Genomic DNA, 21594 nt, shown 5'->3' with positions numbered 1-21594 from the left:
TGCAGTCGGTTCTGAAGAGGCAGAACATAAGAGAACACAATGAGTCTCTAATGCTCATGAGGAATATAACAGAACACGAGTCTCTAATGCTCATGGGGAACATAACAGAACACGAGTCTCTAATGCTCATGAGAGAACATAACAGAACATAACAAGTCTCTAATACTCATGAGAGAACATAACAGAACACAACAAGTCTCTAATGCTCATGAGAGAACATAACAGAACATAACAAGTCTCTAATGCTCATGAGAGAACATAACAGAACATAACAAGTCTCTAATGCTCATGAGCGAACATAACAGAACATAACAAGTCTGTAAAATTCATGAGAGAACATAACAGAACACAACAAGTCTCTAATACTCATGACAAACATAACAGAACGCAACGAGTCTCTAATACTCATGAGAGAACATAACAGAACACAACAAGTCTCTAATGCTCATGAGAGAACATAACAGAACATAACAAGTCTGTAATATTCATGAGAGAACATAACAGAACACAACAAGTCTCTAATACTCATGACAAACATAACAGAATGCAACGATTTTCTAATGCTCATGACGAACATAACAGAACATAACAAGTCTCTAATGCTCATATCATGACATTCAATTTCATTGAGAGGTTTCTGCAGAGAGCAACAGAAAAAATGAAATGTAGCTATTCACTCCTAAGTGACTAAATGACTGATTAAAGCCATTTCCTAAATATGAAATGTCCGTCTGGTTCCCGAGTCTCTCTTTAATCCCCAAGGCACAGCTGGGATCGCCGAGAACCGTTTACCAAATGATATTTCATCTGAGTTTCTTCCTCCGCTCCCCTGAGTCCGCCCCTGCCCTCGCCATTATGTGGGTCAGGTTAAGTAGTCTGTTTTTCTCTGTTCTCCACCATGGAGAGGGCCAGTAACTGGGCAGCTCTGCAGAAACTGGGGCATGGGAGCCCAAGGATGCTCCATAATAACATGACCCCTCAGTCAGCCATTAAAGAGTGAACACGGACCAAACGAAAAGCAACCAAGTCCACGTAGCGGAATGTGGCGAGGTGCAGCATCCACCTTGGTCCACACAGTGCACCCAAGGTGAACTAGTTACTACCCGTTCCTTTAGTTTGGTGTTCATGGGGGTCTGTGTTAAACACTGTTCATTCCCAGGGGGTAGCATTGGGGGTAGGGAACCCGCAGGATAATCTTGGCCTGTTTCCAGAAGGCTTTCTCAGAGAACATATGAATATGTTCCGACCGGAGGAGTTTTTTCTGCTAATGTTTTCATGTTTTTTAAGCGCTACTCCAGCTCAGTGCCACATGGGCAGTCGCAATAGTTATAGAAAAGTCACAAGATTATAGATTTAAACGAGTTTTTTTTATTATTTAAATGTGTAGATTTAAACTTGTTCAGATTTGGCTCATTTAACTGAATGAATGAGTGTTGGTTGGCAGGACACTGTCACCCTGTGAGGATACTTCCCCCTACATCTTCAGTGTGTTCTTTGTGTTTTTGTTTAGTTGTTGTGATGATTTAAGATTGAGTAAAGCAGTTGAATGAGAGATTTGTTCATGGCTTACTATATGATGACGATGGGCTTTTTTTTTCAGAGAGAGCTCTACCACATGTATTTGGAGTAGTTTACACATGCACTACACACACACACACATACAGAAATAAACTTTAATTTTTTGAAAACATTTATTGAATAGACTAATACTACATTTCTTTCTACATTCATCTATGGTATAATTTCAACACACAGCGAAAATGCACAGACCACGGCAACTTTATTTTAGAATGAGAAGATAAGGTTCTTCCACAAAGCCTCTCTAGTCTCCCTAAATACCACACTCTGCTGCCATGGGAACGCCGTAAGATGTAACTGTCATGACAACTGCGTTTCCACAAAGACAGTGGTGGACACTAAGATGTGAGATGGACTATGGGATGGGTCAGACAAGATGGGTGTTGTGGTTTTCTCTCCCAATCTAAGGGTCGAGCAGTTGAGTTTAGACGGCGGTGGCGAATCCCACACGGTTGTTGGTACGGTCGTACACAGAGTAGTACTCCCTGAGGAACACATCTCCCAGAATCCACAGGGGCTGTCCGTTCTGAGAGGGCAGATAGGTGGGGGTGATGGCAACGCTGCATCCATTTTCACCCTGATTCAGGAAGACAATCAGAGAACACATTAAAGCAACAGAATGTAAGAATGGTTATTTAGAACCCTAATCGCCCATTATCAATTCTGGTTTCACTCTGCCACCAATGTTTAATTTCTTAGGTTTCCACCGTTTTCTATTTCTACCCCACACACCAGCACCAAAGTCTTTTAAGTCTGTTAAGGTCAGATCGGCTCACATCCTTGAGGAGGATCTGAGTTTGTGTGACTGACAGGGGTGACTGACGGACTTACGGAGATGATGTAGGCAGAGGGGGGCAGAGGGAAGTCCACTCCGTTGATGGTGAAGGTCAGGGTGGGCAAGCTGTTCACCTGGCTGCAGTCAACAGTGGCCTATGAGAGAAGGGGCAAGAGACGGAGGGAGAGAGAGAGAGAGAGAGAGAGAGAGAGAGAGGGAGAAAGAGAGAGAGGGAGAAACGGAGGAGGAGAGAGAAAGATTACAGATCTCAGAGACTCTCTAGATAGTCTTTTCTTACCTACCTGTGCTCATGTAAACATTAACAGGCTAGCACGCTAGCTCCTGCCTACCTGTCCATACTGGTTCTGCTGAGCGCCGAAAGACTGCATCAGGTAGCTAATGAACTGGCTGGGAGCAGTCAGCATGGACGTGCCAGTGTCCACGATGGCCTGGCAGCCCTGGGAACACCAATCAGTGGCCTGATTGTTCACCTGGAATCTGGAGGGAAAGAACATCATTAAGTCCACACACACATGCACACACACACACACACACACACACACACACATGGACACACACACACACGGACAGACACACACACACACACACGCACACACACACACACACACACACACACACACACACACACACACACACACACACACACATGCATACACCCACACATCCACACACACACAGGTACACACAGAATACACAGAGACTGTATATGCATACACACACACACACACACACACACACATACCTATAAATACTTGTATTATTAAGCTGCATCAGTTTACTAAATAGAAGAAGCTCTTAGAGTGTAGTGAGTTAAAAAGACGCTGGTAGGAGCTCCACGTACCCCTCAATGCCGATCTGCCAGTAGCTCTCAGAGGTGACGGGGGTCCAGTAGATATCGCCCTGGTATTTGTTGGGGTCCACTCCGCCAAAGGCCACCTCGCTGCCCCCACTCTGATCGCTATGTCCCCACAAACATGACAACACACACCGGTTAACACACACCAGTTATCACACACCAGTATACAACAGAAACATACCAGTTAACAAACACCAATCAACACTCACTGGTCAACACACACACACACACACACGCACACCAATTAGTGATCAGTAAACATACACCTGGATATTTATAACTACTCCCGCTGTTCCGGCAGGGTAAGGGAGAATATATTGTGTGGATGTTGGCAGCTTGCTGAGTTGAAGCACAGGTGTAACTTTAAAACTGCCTTAGAGGAATAATTCTGGCCTCAGATGTTCATGACGCACTGTGGATTCTGTCAGGATGAAATACCTGCAGGTCACTGGTATGGCAGCAGGTATGACAGTAGGGGGTTTCTTTAGTAACAGGTGTGACTGTACTGTAGGTGGTGGCAACGGGAAGGAATGACTAAAAGTGTTGCTGCTATCGTAGCAGATGTGGTTCTAGGTGGTTGCTATAGTAACAGATGCGGTTCTAAGTGATTGCTATAGTAGCAGATGTGGTTCTAGGTGGTTGCTATAGTAACAGATGTGGTTCTAGGTGGTTGTTATAGTAACAGATGTGGTTCTAGGAGGTTGCTATAGTAACAGATGCGGTTCTAAGTGATTGCTATAGTAGCAGATGTGGTTCTAGGTGGTTGCTATAGTAACAGATGTGGTTCAAGGTGGTTGTGGTAGTAGCTGGCTTGACTGCTAAAGCAGACTGTGGGGGATTGTCACAGGAGCCACTGTGACTGTAGCTGTTCGCTGTAATGGAATAGCACCCACTGTACCAGGTGTGGGGGGTAGCGCCAGGTAAGGGTAGGTGAGGGCAAGTGTGACAAGGTACAAGCCGGACCACAGGGGTAATGGAACAGCACCAGTTGTGCCATGTTTGCCAGAGCTGTGCCAGGGGAGGGTAGATATGACAAGGTGCAAGTTGGAGCAGGAACAAGCCTGACTGCAGGCCTGATGGAACAGCACCAGGTGTGACAGGTGTGGCGGCTGCAGCAGGGGAGGCCAGGTGTGCCAGGCATGCCAGGGGAGGACAGGTGAGGTTACCCGGACAAGTAGAAGGCGAACATGTTGGCTTGCAGTAGCCCCTGCTGCATCATGGTGTCCATGATGGGCGTCTGCTGCCCTGCAGAGATGGCGGGGTAGGCCAGGCCCAGGATGCCATCGAAGTTTGCCACCACGAAGTTCTGCCCGGGCTCGTTGGTGCTGATGCCCACCTCCTGGTTGGTGATGACAATGCCAGCGAGCTGTACGGGGTGGGATGACACACAAAGTCAGGGTGGTGCTGCTGGGGTAGCAGAGAAGAAACTCAAGGGCAACCAGCAGGGGGCACCAAAGCTGACAGTAGTAGGTGTTTTACAGGCCCAACTGGCCTAGTGTCTAACGTGAGCCTGTCTCCTAAGTGTGTGTGTGTGTGTGTGTGTGTGTGTGTGTGTATGTGTGTGTGTGTGTGTGTGTGTGTGTGAGAGAGAGGGATGCGCTTACGTTGACGGTGTCATAGCCGAACTGACCGGACAGGCTACCGGCTCCGTAGGGCAGGTAGAAGGTCTGACCAGAGCTGGACCAGGTGGAGGACTGCTGGGGGTTGAACTGGGTGTGGCTGGCTGGAGATCCACACACACACACACACACACACGCACACACACACGCACACATACACATAGTGATAAATAAACAATAAAATAATAATAATCACACACAAACACATATACACACACAATGTACAGGTGTGCATATATGCCCAGATTAGGGGCACACACACACACACAGAGAGAGAGAGGGAGAGAGAGAGAGAGAGAGAGAGAGAGAGAGAGAGAAAGAGAGCTCCATGACAGAGAGGAGCACTGAGGAACTGCACCCTTTGTCTACGGTGGCCTGTGAGGGCGAGACTTACTGCAGGCCTGGGTGTTGCAGTACACAGAGTCCACCCACAGGTTGGAGGAGCCGGTATCGAAGAGCACCTGGAAGGACTGGGGAGGGGTGCCGATGGAGATGGCGCCGTAGTACTCCATCTACAGGCACAACGTGGCATCAGTGCGTCAGTGCCAGGCTCACCCACAGGACCCACATGCTTTCTCTGCCATCGCTGCAAACTTACCAAAGCTTATTTTACCAAATGTCATTTCATGCATTTGTTTACACTTCTGATGAAGCATGCAAACAATAAAATACCAGCACAATAGTACAATACACAGTGCAGAAACAGCATTTCACATTGATACAGGCGCTTTATCTAGATGCCCAAAGCACTTTACAAAGGAGGGGGGGCTTACTTTATCCACCTTTAAGTTGTAGCAGCTCTGGGTGATGCACAGCAAGTGTAAGTAACACACACACACACACACACACACACACACACACACACACACACACACACTTACATCCATGTAGTTGCTCATGGGGTCGACACACAGACACACACACACTCTTTTTTGTCCATGTAGTTGCTCATGAGGTCAATGGTGGAGATTTAGGGGCACACACACACACACACACACACACATACACACATACTTACGTCCATGTAGTTGCTCATGGGGTCAATGGTGGAGGTGGCGAGGATCTCGGGGGGCTGGTACTTGAGGGCGGGGTCAGTGTAGGGGACCCTCACTCCCCTCTCCATCAGCTTCTGCCTCATGGACTTCACCCTCACCAGAGGCACCCTGGGAAACACACACACACACACACACACATACACACACACACACACACAGGCACACACAGGCACATACACAAATGTATTAGAAATCTTTTGAAGACTCTATATTTTGCCAATCTAAATCCGTCAGGTGCAATAAAATAGTAACTTCACCTGCAGTCCACCTGTGATACACCAGGTTGTGTACTGTATATAGACACCCTGTACACAGCTATTGGTGTGGTGGTGTATAGGGTAAGATGAAGGCTAGAGTGGGGGACACCTGTGTGTGTGTGTGTGTGTGTGTGTGTGTGTGTGTGTGTGTGTGTGTGTGTGTGTGTGTGTGTGTGTGTGTGTTTGTGTGTGAGAGAGAAAGACATACCTGTGCAGGGCCTCAGACATGACGGCCAAAGCCAGAATGATGATCAGACTCTTCATGGTGGCTCTTCTCTCTCTGCTCCACAGCACAGCAGCTCCTGGGAGGAGACTGGTGCTCTTATATAGCCAACACAGCGGCCTACAACTCACACACACACACACACACACACACACACACACACACACACACACACACACACACACACCTGGGTCTCTGTGACCTCCCTCTCTCTCTCTCTGTCCCCTGAGACAGCAATTTATATAATATATATCAGCAGGATACGAGATTTTGCCTACTGTATGTTTTAGTGTGTGTGTGTGTGTGTGTGTGTGTGTGTGTGTGTGTGTGTGTGTGTATGTGTGTGTGTGTGTCCATGCTCGCGTTGATTAGAAAAGTACATGCATGCAAGTACTTGTGGTGGGAGCTTTGATAATAAAGGCACTTTGATTGGACAACACACTCAACACAGACTTTGTGATTAGACACTTGATTGACTTGTGATTAGAAGTGGAGACACTTACTCAGAGAGAGAGAGCGCATAACTATGAGCTGATGTGCAGCAGTGATCATTTATTGTTTTGTTGTTATTCTGAGCAGAGGAGGACAGTAGGACTCATAGGAGTTCATGAAAGCACACACACTAAAACTAACGTCGCATTTTGAATCATATGCAGGTACCCCATGCATGATGCGGCCTAATGTGTTCGTTTGAATCACATGCAGGTGCCCCATGTTTGATTGTATGTGTGTGTGTGTGTGTGTGTGTGTGTGTGTGTGTGTGTGTGTGTGTGTGTGTGTGTGTGTGTGTGTGTGTGTGTGTGTGTGTGTGTGTGTGTGTGTGTGTGTGTGTGTGTGTTCGCTCCATGCAGGATGCGGCCTTATGTTTTGGCCAGCTCAGCTTTGTTTCATTATTTGTGACAAATCCTCCTTAAATGCTTTTTATAGATGGAGAGGGTTTTATTATCAGTAATGTACCATAATACATGTTTTATATTGAAGAGGGTTTTATTATAATGGGATGTGGTTCTGCAATCAAGAAGAACATTTGTGCTTAAGGAAGATGTTTTTAAGTGAAATGGAAGGCATTGCTTTTATAAATGGACTTATAATCAAATAAAAAAACAATATTTTCTCACTGCAGAGAACACAATCCTATACCAGACACAGGTATGGATGGATATGGATATTTTTCCATTTTTATGGGTGTTCAGCCTGTTTACCTTAATCTGACTGTTGTTTACCTTATTCTGACTGTTGTTTAAGAGTGGGACGTCTATTTGTTGTTTCCCTGTCGGAAATAGATCTGGTATATTGACCATAGCCTTAACTAAATGCTGACACAAATGTCATTACTATGGCTGTGCATCTGCAGAACATGACCAATCAAAGTCAGAAATGGAAAATAAATAAAGCCTTATCTTATCTTATTAAGGCCAACTCCTGATATCCAGATAAACACTATTTAAGTTGGAAAAAGAGTCAATGTTTGTATTGACTCTTTGTGTGTGTGTGTGTTGGCCAGCTCAGCTTTGTTTCATTATTTGTGACAAATCCTCCTTAAATGCTTTTTATAGATGGAGAGGGTTTTATTATCAGTAATGTACCATAATACATGTTTTATATTGAAGAGGGTTTTATTATAAAGGGATGTGGTTCTGCAATCAAGAAGAACATTTGTGCTTAAGGAAGATGTTTTTAAGTGAAATGGAAGGCATTGCTTTTAAGTATAAGTATAAGTATATATACTTTTTTGATCCCGTGAGGGAAATTTGGTCTCTGCACCAATCTGTGAATTAGTGAAACATACACAGCACACAGTGAACACACAGTGAGGTGAAGCACACACTAATCCCGGCACAGTGAGCTGCCTGCTACAATGGCGGCGTTCGGGGAGCAGTGAGGGATTAGGTGCCTTGCTCAAGGGCACTTCAGCTGCGGCCCACTGGTCGGGGCTCGAACCGGCAACCCTCCGGTTACAAGTCCAGAGTGCTAACCAGTGGGCCACGGCTGCCCCTAAATGGACTTATAATCAAATAAAAAACAATCTTTTCTCACTGCAGAGAACACAATCCTATACCAGACACAGGTATGGATGGATATGGATATTTTTCCATTTTTTATGTGTGTTCAGCCTGTTTACCTTAATCTGACTGTTGTTTACCTTATTCTGACTGTTGTTTAAGAGTGGGACGTCTATTTATTGTTTCCCTGTCGGAAATAGATCTGGTATATTGACCATAGCCTTAACTAAACGCTGACACAAAGGTCATTACTATGGCTGTGTATCTGCAGAACATGACCAATCAATGTCAGAAATGGAAAATAAATAAAGCCTTAACTTATCTTATTAAGGCCAACGTGGCTCTAACTCCTGATATCCAGATAAACACTATTTAAGTTGGAAAAAGTAGGTCAATGTTTGTATCTTGCTCAAGGGGCACTTCAGCTGCGGCCCACTGGTGGGGGCTCGAACCGGCCCCCTCGGTTACAAGTCCAGAGTGCTAACCAGTGGGCCCGCGGCTGCTAAATGGACTTATAATCAAATAAAAACAATCTTTTCTCACTGCAGAGGGCACAATCCTATACCAGACACAGGTATGGATGGATATGGATATTTTCCATTTTATGTGTGTTCAGCCTGTTTACCTTAATCTGACTGTTGTTTACCTTATTCTGACTGTTGTTTTAAGAGTGGGGCGTCTATTTATTTGTTTCCCTACAGGAAATAGATCTGGTATATTGACCATAGCCTTAACTAAACGCTGACACAAAGGTCATTACTATGGCTGTGTATCTGCAGAACATGACCAATCAATGTCAGAAATGGAAAATAAATAAAGCCTTAACTTATCTTATTAAGGCCAACGTGGCTCTAACTCCTGATATCCAGATAAACACTATTTAAGTTGGAAAAAGAGTCAATGTTTGTATGCCATTTTAAGGTGCTGTATCCAGTAATGCAACTCATATCTGCTTGTATTGTGCAGTTTGTGAATGCAAGATTTATGAAAGGATAGAGACAGCAGAAAAACAGCTTCACACCCAAGATCAAGTCAAAGTCAAAGTCAAAGTTTGCTTTATTGTCAATTTCTTCACGTCAAGACATACAAAGAGATCGAAATTACGTTTCCCACTATCCCACTGTGGAGACAAGACATATTTTACCAATTAGGTCCACAGACAAACATAACATTCAAGTAAACAATATAAAATAAAGGAAAAAAATAAAATTTGAAGTGCAATTGTGCATACAATGAAGAAATAAGAGCAGCAAAATTTGGGTTGAAATTGTGCAATTGTGCATCCAGTAGACAGGACAACAACAACAAGTTGCAAAGTGTGCAAGTGTACAAGTGGAAATTGGAGTAGTGCAAGTGGAAGGTAGTGCAAGGCAGCCATTGTGGGTCCAAAGTCCAGGATGTTATGTAGCTGAGGGTGGAGGGGAGGGGAGTTCAGCATCTTAACAGCCTGGTGTATGAAGCTGTTGGTGAGTCTGGTGGTCTTGCGGGGCGCGGGCTTCTGTATCTCTTCCCAGAGGGGCAGTAGGTCAAACAAATTGTGGCGGGGTGACTTGCATCACTCACAATTGTAGTGCAGCCTTCTTGGTGAGGTGGGAGGTGTAAATGTCCTTCAGGAAGGGGGGTGAAGCACCAATAATCCTTCCAGCTGTGTTCACTATCGCTGCAGGAAACTCCTGTTGTATTCAGTGCAGCTTCCGCCCACACAGCGATACAGCTGGAGGGGATGCTCTCAATGGTGCCTCGGTAGAATGTGGTCATGATGGCTGGTGGAGCATTTGCTTTCCTGAGTTTCCGCAGCAAGTACAGGCGGAGCTTTCTTTCTTCAGTGATGCAGTGTTGGTGGTCCAGGAGAGGTCTTCACTGATGTGCACCCCAGGATTTGGTGCTGCTCACCCTCTCCACTACAGCACCGTCGATGGTCAGTGGCAGGTGTTGGGTGTGACCTCTGCCCAACGTGGTCAGAAGGTTCGACCTCCCTGCACCTGTAAACCTGTGAGTCTAAAGTAAGCCCTTGGTGATGAGACCCACCAGAGATTGTGTCGTCAGCAAATTTCACTATGTGGTTGTTGCTGTAGGTTGCAGTGCAGTCATGTGTCAGCAGGGTGAAGAGCAGCGGACTGAGCCTGCGCAGCCTTGGGGCCCCGTGCTCAGTGTGATGCTGCTTGAGATATTTTGCCAACACGTACTACTTGAGGCCTCTGACAGAGGAAGTCCAGTAGCCAGTTGCAGAGGTAGGTACTGAGTCCAAGTTTGTCAAGTTTGCAGATGAGTTGTTGTGGAATTATGGTGTTGAATGCAGAACTGAAGTCTATAAACAGCAATCTCACATATGAGTCTCTTTTTTCCAGGTGGGTGAGGGCTGGGTGGAGGGCAGAGCAGATTGCATCCTCTGTGGACCGTTTGGCTCGGTATGCAAACTGGAAGGGGGTCCAGGGTGGGGGAGAATGGATTTGATGTGTGACATGACAAGCCGCTCAAAGCACTTCATGATGATGGGTGTCAGTGCCACGGGGCGGTAATTATTGAAGCAGAATGGAGCAGTTTTCTTCGGCACAGGTATGATGGTGGCAGCTTTGAAACATGATGGGACGATGGCTTGCTTCAGGGAAGTGTTAAAGATGTCTGTGAAGACATCCTTAAGCTCCTCAGCGCTGACCTGGGATGTTGTCTGGGCCTGCTGCCCCTTCACGGTGTTGATAGCAGCAAGTGTCCTCTTCACGCTGTCGGCAGAGAGGCACAGGGGCTGCTCGTGTGGAGGGGGAGGGGTCTTCTGTGGGCAAGTGCTGTTTTGTGCTTTAAAGCGAGCAAAGAAGCCGTTCAGATTGTTGAGCAGAGGGATGTTGCTCTCACAGCTCTGTGGCGCGGGCTTGTAGTCCGTGATGGCCTGAATGCCCTGCCATAGGCTTTGTGCGTTCCTGCTGTCTTTGAAGTGGGTGGTTATCTTGTGAGTGTATTTTCTTTTTTTGTTTCCTTGATGCCACGGGACAGGTTGGCTCTCGCTGTTCTCATGCCAGCTTCATCCCCAGCTCTGTAGGCTTTGTCTCTGGCCCACAGCAGCCTGAGGACATCCTCTGTCAGCCATGGCTTCCAGTTAGCCCGAGTGATGATGTCTTTTGTGTGGGTCACATCATCAATGCACTTGGTGATGTAAGAGGTTACAGTGTCTGTATACTCCTCTATGTCTGTCTGGTTGTTGTAAGTGGCTGCCTGCTTAAACGTTTCCCAGTCTGTTGTGTCAAAGCAGTCTTGAAGAGCATCAGAGGCTCCCTCAGGCCACACTTTTACCTGCTTGCGAACCGGTTTGTTTGCTTTCACTCTTTGTCTGTATGCAGGCATTAGCATAACAGTGATATGGTCAGAAAGTCCAATGAGGGGGAGGGGGGTGGCTTTGTATGCTCCTTTGTGTGTAGTGTAGACCAGGTCCAGGATGTTGTCTCCTCTTGTTGGAAAATCAACATGCTGGTGTAGCTTTGGAAGAACAGTTTTAAGATCTGCATGGTTAAAATCTCCAGCGAAGATGGTGAAACCGTCTGGGTGTGCCGTCTGTTGTTCACTGACAGCCTGGTACAGGTCACTAAGAGCCGTGTTCCTATCGCTGTTATTGTTGGTAAGCGGGATGTATACTGCGACTAGCAGAATTGCAGTAATTTCCCTTGGCAGGTAAAAAGGATGGCACTTTATGATCATAAACTCCGCCAGTGGTGAGCAGTGTTCATACTACTATAGTGTCCCGGCACCATTCGTCACGGATGTAAACACAGATTCCTCCTCCTCGTGATTTTCCTCCCTTTACAATGGCCCTGTCTGCTCGATAGCATGCTAGCTGCTCCAGTTGTACAGCAGAGTCCGGAATGTTGTCATTTAACCAAGTCTCAGTGAAGACGAGCACACAGCAGTTACTCACTGTCCGGTTCGTTGATCTCAGCAGTCGTATGTAATCCATTTTGTTGTCCAGTGATCGTACATTTGCCAGGAGAATGGAAGAATGGAAGATTATGCTTCTGTGGCATCTAAGCTCAGATGTGCTATTATGTCTGCAGTGGCATTCATTCATTTTGTATTGCATTGCAGCAAGGGATTCATCAAGAATGATTTGAGAGGGAGGTTATGTATCATATTATATGGTACTGATATGTCTTCACCCGCAGATGGAACACATGGTGTTTATCGAGCCTTGTTTAACGTATGGCAATGAGTCTACTGTTCATTTGCTTAAACCTGAGATCAAAACCATAACTCAGTACACATACATTTTCACATGGCATCACAGTAAACCACTATCAATCAGCATGATAAACAGTATGTGTGTGTGTGTGTGTGTGTGTGTGTGTGTGTGTGTGATGCGTGCAAATGAAGTATGAAGATCTATTATCTATTATGTTCTATTCTATTCTATTTGGTTCTGTTCTGTTCTGTTATACTCTATTCTATTCTACTCTATTGTGTTCTATTGGTATGTTTTACAAAGGACTGGACCCCAATTTGCAAACCAAATGTACCTGTCTGGCTATTATGGGTCCAGATAATGAAATGAAATTAACTGTGGTGGAGTTGCATAAAAGGGTAAAGGAGGAGAGAAAGAGGCCCCTCTTGTAGCTTCCCCATAGGCACATATTTGACTCAGTTAAAACTGATCTAGAACATCAGGGCTCATATTAGACCCCATTAGAACTGTTCTAGAAGACCCAGGATCCTATTTGACTCCATTAGGTCTGATCTAGAAGACCCAGAATCATATGTGATCCCGTTAGAATTGTTCTAGAAGACCCAAGATCCTACCTGACCCAGTCAAAACGTATCTAGAAGACCCCTGGCACATAATTGACCCCGTTAGAACTGTTCTAGAAGACCAGGGCTCATATTTGACCCCGTTAGAACTGATCTAGAAGACCCCAGGCTCATATTTGACCCTGTTAGAACTGATCTAGAAGACCCCTGGCACATAATTGACCCCGATAGAACTGTTCTAGAAGATGCATACAGAAACAGATCTGGGCTCCTCAGTGTCTCACTGCTGTGAATTAGGTCTTTACTTCCAGAGAAAACCTGCAATGCAGCACTTCCCCCTGTCTGTCTGCTACGAGTGTGTGTGTGTGAGTGTGGGAGAGAGAGAGATAGAGAGAGAGAGAGAGAGGAGAGAGGGGGGACATCACTCTTAAGGCTCTGTGTTAGCGTGTGTTGTGTTGGCCGTAGTGATGGTGAGAAGCTGTCCTGCTCTGACAGATCTGGAGTCAGAGTGGAGCGGTGTGCAGAGCTGCTGCAGTGAGCACAGTCCTCCTCCAGCAGCACAAATGGGGCCGCACTGTGAGCTGGGGACAAGTGCTCTCTTTTGGAGCCGCTGTACCCTCCCCTCCATCTCACTCTCTCATGCTCTCCCCCCCTCCCCCTCTCTCTCACTCTCTCTCTCTGTGAGCTGGGGACATATGCTCTCTGTTGGAGCTGCTGTACCCTCCCCTCCATCTCACTCTCACACTCTCTCTTCCTCTCTCTCTCTCACGCTCTCTCTCTCTCTCTCTCACTCTCTCTCTCTCTCTGTGAGCTGGGGACAAGTGCTCTCTTTTGGCTCTGCTATACCCTCCCCTACATCTCACTCTCTCGTGCTCTCCACGCTCTCTCTCACCCACACTCTCTCTCTTCCTCTCTCTCTCTCTCTTTTCTCTCTGTGAGCTGGGGACAAGTGTTTAGTAGGGCATGCTCTCTTTTGGAGCTGCTGGACCCTCCCATCCATCTTTCTCTGTCTCTGTATCCCTCTCTCACCAGCTCTCTCTCATGTTAACTCTCTCTCTCCCCCTGACTCCCTCTCTTGCGTTCTCTCTCTCTCTCTCCTTCTCTCTCCCTCTGTCTCTCTCTCTCCCCCTCCCTCTCTAACTAACTCTCTAACTTTATCTTTCAGCCCCCTTCTCCCTCCTGATTTATTGATGAGGGTGTGTGTGTGTATCAGGGACAGCAGTGATTGGGGCTGTGTGTGTGTGTGTGTGTGTGTGTGTGTGTGTGTGTGTGTGTGTGTGTGTGTGTGTGTGTGTGTGTGTGTGTAGCAACAACTTCTGGGGTTGGGTGTGTCTCAGAAGTAAGACTGTACATGTTGGTGTTTGTTTGCTCTCCAGTGTGTGTGTGTGTAATTGCATGTGTGTGTCTGTATGTGTGTGTGTGGTGAGTGTGTTTGCGTGTGTGTGTGTGTGTGTGTAGTGTTCCCCCTCTGCATGGCTGTGCTGTTACCTCATGGGTGACGGGGAGTCTTTAATCAAATGGATTTAATTAAGGCCTCCCTCATTCACCGACGGGTTTGGAATTGTCTTTGTCTTTGGATCACTGGATACAAAAAAGATTGTGGTTCTGCTGTTCCTTGTAAAAGACACACTAGAAAGTATTTATCTCATTCTCTTCTCTTTCTCTCACTCTTTCTTTCTCTTGTCTGTCTTAAACACACACGCACGCACACACGCACACAACACACACACACACACACTGACCTCCCCTGTCTTTCCCCTTCGTCAGGCAGGTTTATTCAGCTTAGTGTACTGGAGAACTTCTGCTGCAGTCAGCAGACTCCACAGAGGAAGAGGAGGGGAGGCATGGAAATGGAGAGAAATATATTCTGCAGTCTTTCTGTGTGTGTGTGTGTGTGTGTGTGTGTGTGTGTGTGTGTGTGTGTGTGTGTGTGTGTGTGTGTGTGTGTGTGTGTGTGTGTGTGTGTGTGTGTGTGTCGCGTCACGCGTCGTCGCGTCGTCGCGTCGCATGTCAGTGTGTGTGTGTGTGTACTGTATGTGTGTGTGTGTGTGTGTGTGTGTGTGTACTGTATGTGTGTGTGTGTGTGTACTGTATGTGTGTGTGTGTGTGTGTGTGTGTGTGTGTGTGTGTGTGTGTGTGTGTGTGTGTACTGTATGTGTGTGTGTGTGTGTGTGTGTGTGTGTGTGTCTGTATGTGTGTGTGTGTGTGTGTGTGTGTGTGTGTGTGTGTACTGTATGTGTGTGTGTGTGTGTGTGTGTGTGTGTACTGTATGTGTGTGTGTGTGTGTGTGTGTGTGTGTGTGCGTGTGTGTGTGTGTGTGTGTGTGTGTGTGTGTGTGTGCGTGTGGAGTTTGATGAGGTGATGTCATCATCTCATCCTGACAGCCAGAGGCACCTAACCCAGGTGTGTGAAGAGGTGTCTGATTGGTCCACTCACCCCTGTTGCTTGTCTCTGAAATGCTCTTATAGTTGAGCCGGCTGGATATGGTCATTCAGGGTCAAATAATTTTTCTTCACTCAATTGAGCAGGCCTGACGCAGCTGGACCAGGCTGAACTCTGAGATGTTGTGGTCTTGTTCTCCACTCGATTGAGCAGGCCTGACGCAGCTGGACCAGGCTGAACTCAGCTGTGATTTTGTTCTCTGCTCGATTGAGCATTCTGGGATGCTGTGAAGGCCAGATCTGTTGTCACTGAGCCACTGCAGCTTGGAACAGACTATAGATTCTCTGAAGTGGGCTACTGCGTTGCAACCCTTATGGCTCACTTGTTTAATCTTCAGCCGTCTGGACACACACACTCACACACACAAACACACGAACACACACAAACACACACACACATGCAGGCAAAAATTTTAAAATTAGAGAATCGATTCTGTCTCGGTGTTGCTCTCTCTCTCTCTCTCTCTCTCACACACACACACACACACACACACACACATTTCTCTCTCCTCCCCCTCTCTTTCCTCTCGCTCCCGTTGATGTTATTGATGTTTACCGTCAGTGTGACTCTGATGTTTTAATATCTGTGTGTGTGTCCAGTGTGTGTGTGTGTGTGTGTGTGTGTGTGTGTGTGTGTGTGTGTGTGTGTGTGTGTCTGTGTGTGTGTGTGTGTGTGTCTGTGTGTATATATGTGTGTGTGTGTGTGTGTGAGTGTGTGTGTGTGTGTGTGTGTTTTCAATGTGTGCTGCTGTCTGGAGTGGTCAGCACTGGTTAAGTAGCCCACTCAGCACATTCAGTAAAACACAAGCGCCTTAATGCACCTGATGGGCATCCACCCCGTGGGCATCCATTGGGCATCTACCGGGCAGAGGTTGATTCACAGATTTGAAGATGAGGACGGACATATGTGAAGACACACACTCACACTCACACTCACACTCACACTCACACTCACTCACATACACACACACACTCACAGACACAGACACACACACACATACACTCACACACACACAAATACACACACATACACCATTTTTTGCTAGGGAGGATATTGTCCTGTGTTCAGTGAGTTGTGAAAGAGTAAAAGAGGAAACTTCATTACACCTCTTATATACTAATCATAATTATTATATCTCTCCCCCTCTCTCCCTCCATCTCTCTACTCTTAACCCCTTCCCTCCTTCCCTCCTTCCCTCTCTCCTCTCCCCTCTCCCTCTATTTTCCCCTCTCTCCCTCTCCTCTCCTTTCTCCCTCTCTTTTCCACTCTCTCCCTCTCTCCTACTCTCCTCTCCTCCCTCCCTCTCTTCTCCCCTCTCTCCTCTCCTTTCTCCCTAAATATATATCTCCCCTATATCTATATATATATATCTATATATGTAATATATCCTATAATAATATATAAATAAATAAATTTCCCCTTTATAAATATATAAAACCATATCCCTCTCTATCATATATCTCCCTATATAAATATATACATATAATAATATAATAAACCCTATATATATCCTATCCTTTTTATAAATATCCCTAAACCCTAATCATATCCCTAACCTCTCTATATATATATATCCTATGTATATGTATATATCTCCTAAAATCCTATACCTCCTCAGGGACTGGCGGATCCTTGAGAAGAATGGTTCCACCCACCCGGGTTGTCTTCCAGGGATGACTTCCGGGGTTTGAGATGATGGGATGACCGGGATGAAGGAGATGGCATGAGGAAGAGGATCCTGAGGCTCCTCCCTCCCCCTCTGAGTCTCCGCCCCCCTCCCCTTCACTCAAGAGCCGGCCCACCACACTCAACCTCACATCTACAGTCTCACAGGTACACACACAAACACACACATACACACACACACACACACACACACACACACATATGCAAACCTGATGTCTACCTTTACACACATACACACAAACAAACACCAAAACACGACCTTCAAGCCACTCCCCTCCCACAGTCACATGCTATTTGTCAGTCTAACCACTCTCTCCTTCTCTCCCTGTGTGTGTGTGTGTTTGTGTGTGTGTGTGTGTGTGTGTGTGTGACAGGACTCGTTGAATAATAACAGTGGTGTTTCTCCACGTAAGCCCAGCTGGCAAGACTCCCTTCGGAACCCCACGTCTCAGAGTGAGTATGGGATCCCCCTCCTCTCAACCAATCACAGCGCACATGGCACTCAGCCTCTGTTGCTATGGCAAAGGCAGCTCACTCCACTAACCAATCAACAGCTCACTTCAGCTGTGTGTGAGCAGACACGTGCCTGTGTCTGACGTGTGTGTGTGCGTTTTTCTGTCTGTTGGTGATGTGTGTTTAAGTGGACATGTGGCTTTGCGAGAGTGTGTGTATGTGTGTGTATACCATCATGCTCTGTGTGTGTGTGTGTGTGTGTGTGTGTGTGTGCGCGTCGTGTGTGTGTGTGTGTGTGTGTGTGTGTGTGTGTGTGTGTGTGTGTGTGTGTGTGATTGCATTTGCTAGAGCTTTAGATCCACAAAGAGTCTGGCTGACACCCTAATCACCATTATCATAATTGAGCTTTAATCCGCCAATGTGATTTGAGAACATCTACGGTCTCACTGCAGAAACCTAATTTCCAGTCATGGAAGCCTTTCTGTGTGTGTGTGTGTGTGTGTGTGTGTGTGTGTGTGTGTGTGTGTATGTGTGTGTGAGAGAGAGTGTGTGAGAGAGAGTTATTAGAGATTAGTGTGTGTGTGTGTGTGTCTGTCTGTGTTTGATGTGTGTGAGTTATTAGAGATGAGTGTGTGTGTGTGTGTGTTTGCATGTGTGTATGTGCGTGCGTGTGGGCATGTGAGTAGCATAAGGCTTTGAGAATAGTAGAAAAGATACCTGTGAAGTTCAATGAAGATATCTTTTCTATTATTCACCATGTGCAGGATCTGTTATAACGCACGCTGGACTCTGTTGTGGGTCTGTTATTATAACGCACGCTGGACTCTGTTGTGGGTCCGTTATAACGCATGCTGGACTCTTAATGCGGTAAACTCAGTAGAAGGCTCCTGTAGAGACAGGTAGTATCTGTATCTGGTATCTGCATCTGTAGTCATTTAATAGGAGACATTAACGCCAGCATAGGTGAGCTGCTAATCAGCTATAAGTGCGGGTGTATTGCACGTGTGTGTGTGTGTGTGTGTGTGTGTGTGTGTGTGTGTGTGTGTGTGTGTGTGTGTGTGTGTGTGTGTGTGTGTGTGTGTGTGTGTGTGTGTGTGTGTGTGTGTGTGTGTGTGTGTGTGTGTGTGTGTGTGTGAGCTCACTGGTTGGTATACTTATACATAAAAGACTCGCTAATGAAAAAGTTCAGCAGACTGAAGACTGTGTGAAGATTTAATGAGGAGCTTTCAGAACTGATATGAGGGAGTTAGTTATTGGAGACGAGTGCTTGTGTGTGTGTGTGTGTGTGTGTGTGTGTGTGTGTGTGTGTGAGAGAAGAAAAGAAGAGTATTGGAGATGATGTGTGTGTGTGTGTGTGTGTGTGTGTGTGTGTGTGTGTGTGTGTGTGTGTGTGTGTGTGTGTGTGTGTGTGTGTGTGTGTGTGTGTGTGTGTGAGAGAGAGAGAGAGAGAAAGAGAGTTATTGGAGATGAGTGATAGTGTGTAAGTGAGCATGTTGGTTGTTAGAGCTGAGTGTTAGTGTGTGTAGAGTATAATTATGTCAGTGTGGCTGTCTCAGATCATCTCTATCACTGTCGGCAAGTCTCACATGCCTGCACTGACCGTTTCCGTCCCGACTAGCCCTAGCTAGCTGCAGGGTGTGTGCGTGTGTGTGAGTGTGTATGTCTGTGAGTCTAACACCAGCCTCCCCTGACTGTCTCTGCCATAGTGTCCCTAGCCCAGCTATAGTGTGTGTGTGTGTGTGTTGTGTGTGTGTGTGTGTGTGTGCGTGCGCGTGTATGTGCACATGTGAGTGTGTGTGTGTGTTTGTGTGTGTGTGTGTCTGTCTGTGTGTGTGTGTGTGGGTAGACATCTCTCTGGGGAGGGATAATCTGAGTGCATCAAGTGTCTCTAAACAGCAGATGAGTGTTTGCATCACTAACAACTTTAATATGCAGATTTGATTGAATTTCCCCCTGTAGGTGTGTGAGATGCCAGTGGAGTCATTGTGTCCCAGTAATAAATGTGGGTGGACAAATGACCTGCTTTGTCAATGTGTGTTGTCGTGTTATTGTAATGCATGCATGTGTGCGATAGTCGCGTGCATGCAATAAAAGTGTGTGTGTGTGTGTGTCTTGCAGGCCGTCTTTCTCCCACCCACTCGTGTCTGGAGGACAGCACCCATGTGACGGGCTCTTGCACGGTCGGCCCCACCATCAAGGCCCAAGCCAAAGGTACTCCCCCCAACCAGGCGCAGTCCCCTGGACGCCCCCTCCTGTACGACTTTGAGGGGAACAGGAGAGAGAGGCCCGAATACGGTAAAGAGGGCGCACAGGAACCCCCTCCCCCCCCAGATGCCCATCAACACAAACAAACAAACAAACAAACAACATGCGGCTGGTTGTAAACACAAACAACATGCCCATGATGTCACTGTTTGTAAACATAAAGAACATGCCCATGATATAGCTGTTTGTAAACATAAACAACATGCCCATGATATATCTGTTTGTAAACATAAAGAACATGCCCATGATGTTGCTGTTTGGTAACACAAAACAACATCCCATCAATGTCGTAGAATGTTTGTAAAGCCTAGACAACATGCCATATATGACAATTTTTGTGACCATGACGGCATTGCCCATAATTGTTTGTTGTTTGTTTTGTAATGTAAACAACGTTATTACAGAGGGTGTTTGACGTCCGTCCATACGTAACGACAAGAAACGTGCCCTTGAACTGGTAATTGATCGGACAATCAACAGTGTGTTGTCAGTCTCTGCTGCTCTCTCTCCTCATCCTCTCTATCCTCAAATCTCTTCCTCTCCTCTTCTCTTCCTCTCATCCTCAAATCTCTTCCTCTCCTCTTCTCTTCCTCTCATCCTCAAATCTCTTCCTCTCCTCTTCTCTTCACTCTGTCCCTCAACCTCTTTTCCCTTATCTCTTCTCCTTTATCCTAATCCTCAAATCTCTTCTTTCTCTTCCTCTCATCCTCTCATCCTCAAATCTCTTCCTCTCCTCTTCTCTTCCTCTCATCCTCAAATCTCTTCCTCTCCTCTTCTCTTCCTCTCATCCATAAATAGCTTCTTGGATTTCTTGTTGTCCTCCCAAATCTCTCCTCTGCTCCTTATATCATCTCTTTCTATTATATGAAAAAAAAAAAAAATATTTTCCCACTTCTTCACTTCATTTTGTTGTCTGTCTCCCTGTCTGTCTCCCTGTCTGTCTCTCCTCAGGTTCCTTCGGTCAGCATAAGTCCTGCGGTGGCCCTGACTCTCATGATTTGAGGACGGCCTCTGACGCTCCCACAGCTGACGAATCACAGTGCTCGGACACAGAGGTGGACCACGCCCTCAACGGCCGCTGCCGGCCGTGCCGCTCGCGCACCAACGACACCTACACCATCACCACGGAGACGGCCGATGACCCCGACCCGGACAACGACATGACACTGGACGGCACCAGTAAGTGTCTGTCGTCCACGGCGCCACTAGGCAACAGCGAGGAGGGCGAGGACGAGGCGCAAACGCCGCTGTCCGACGTCGAACTGGACCGCGTGTTTGACGGCGACGACTACGTGGGTCCGGTCACTGGAGGCTACGTGGAGTTCCCTTGCATCGAGCGCAGCGAGGCCGCGTCCTTCTCCAGCTACGTTTCGTCCAGCCGCTCCGAGGCCATCCCTGAGGCTGACCGCCACGGCAGCCCGGACGCCGCGGCGCCGTTGCGTTGGCGACTCACTTAGCCCTCGTCGGACCGGGCATCAGCCCCATGAACACGGCGCTACGGCGATGGACGGGACGCAACAGCGACGACCTGAGCTCGCCCGGCTCAGACTCGGACGTGGAGGGCGAGCTGGAGGCAGCGTTCGCCTGTGGCGGGCCGGTGGTCAGTCACATGATCTCGTCCATCTCCGAGACG

At 46.8% G+C, this 21594-nt stretch overlaps 2 protein-coding genes across 2 annotated transcripts in view; one reads left to right on the top strand and one right to left on the bottom strand.

Annotated features, from left to right (window-relative positions):
- Nucleotides 1-2002: 2002 nt before the first annotated feature.
- On the bottom strand, nucleotides 2003-6425 carry LOC125302970 (gastricsin-like). Its single transcript, XM_048256385.1, has 9 exons — nucleotides 6370-6425; nucleotides 5868-6012; nucleotides 5244-5361; nucleotides 4835-4953; nucleotides 4397-4596; nucleotides 3216-3332; nucleotides 2704-2851; nucleotides 2398-2508; nucleotides 2003-2155 (listed from the first exon to the last, which is right to left on the bottom strand). The coding sequence occupies exons 1-9, from the start codon at nucleotides 6423-6425 to the stop codon at nucleotides 2003-2005; spliced, it is 1167 nt and encodes a 388-aa protein (XP_048112342.1).
- A 15019-nt stretch (nucleotides 6426-21444) lies between these two features.
- The window catches only part of mapk8ip2 (mitogen-activated protein kinase 8 interacting protein 2), a 12068-nt gene continuing 11918 nt past the window's right edge, over nucleotides 21445-21594 (top strand). The window contains exon 1 of the mRNA XM_048256123.1: nucleotides 21445-21594. This exon is cut by the window's right edge and continues 749 nt beyond it. Within this exon, the coding sequence (XP_048112080.1) occupies nucleotides 21445-21594 (150 nt within the window).

This window comes from Alosa alosa, chromosome 11 (genome assembly GCF_017589495.1).
Source record: "Alosa alosa isolate M-15738 ecotype Scorff River chromosome 11, AALO_Geno_1.1, whole genome shotgun sequence".
Lineage (NCBI taxonomy): Eukaryota > Metazoa > Chordata > Actinopteri > Clupeiformes > Clupeidae > Alosa > Alosa alosa.
Note: the sequence above shows the minus strand (reverse complement) of the source record. Positions and strands in the feature narration are given on the sequence as shown.

What these genes read in the sequence shown, in the direction of transcription:
- LOC125302970 (XM_048256385.1), bottom strand. Translation starts at nt 6,425, where the DNA reads ATGAAGAGTCTGATCATCATTCTGGCTTTGGCCGTCATGTCTGAGGCC. An exon ending in CCATGAGCAACTACATGGAC is followed by an intron (nt 5,362 to 5,867) that starts GTAAGTATGTGT and finishes TTGTGCCTGTAG; the next exon opens with ATGGAGTACTACGGCGCCAT. An exon ending in CTGCAACACCCAGGCCTGCA is followed by an intron (nt 4,954 to 5,243) that starts GTAAGTCTCGCC and finishes GTGGATCTCCAG; the next exon opens with CCAGCCACACCCAGTTCAAC.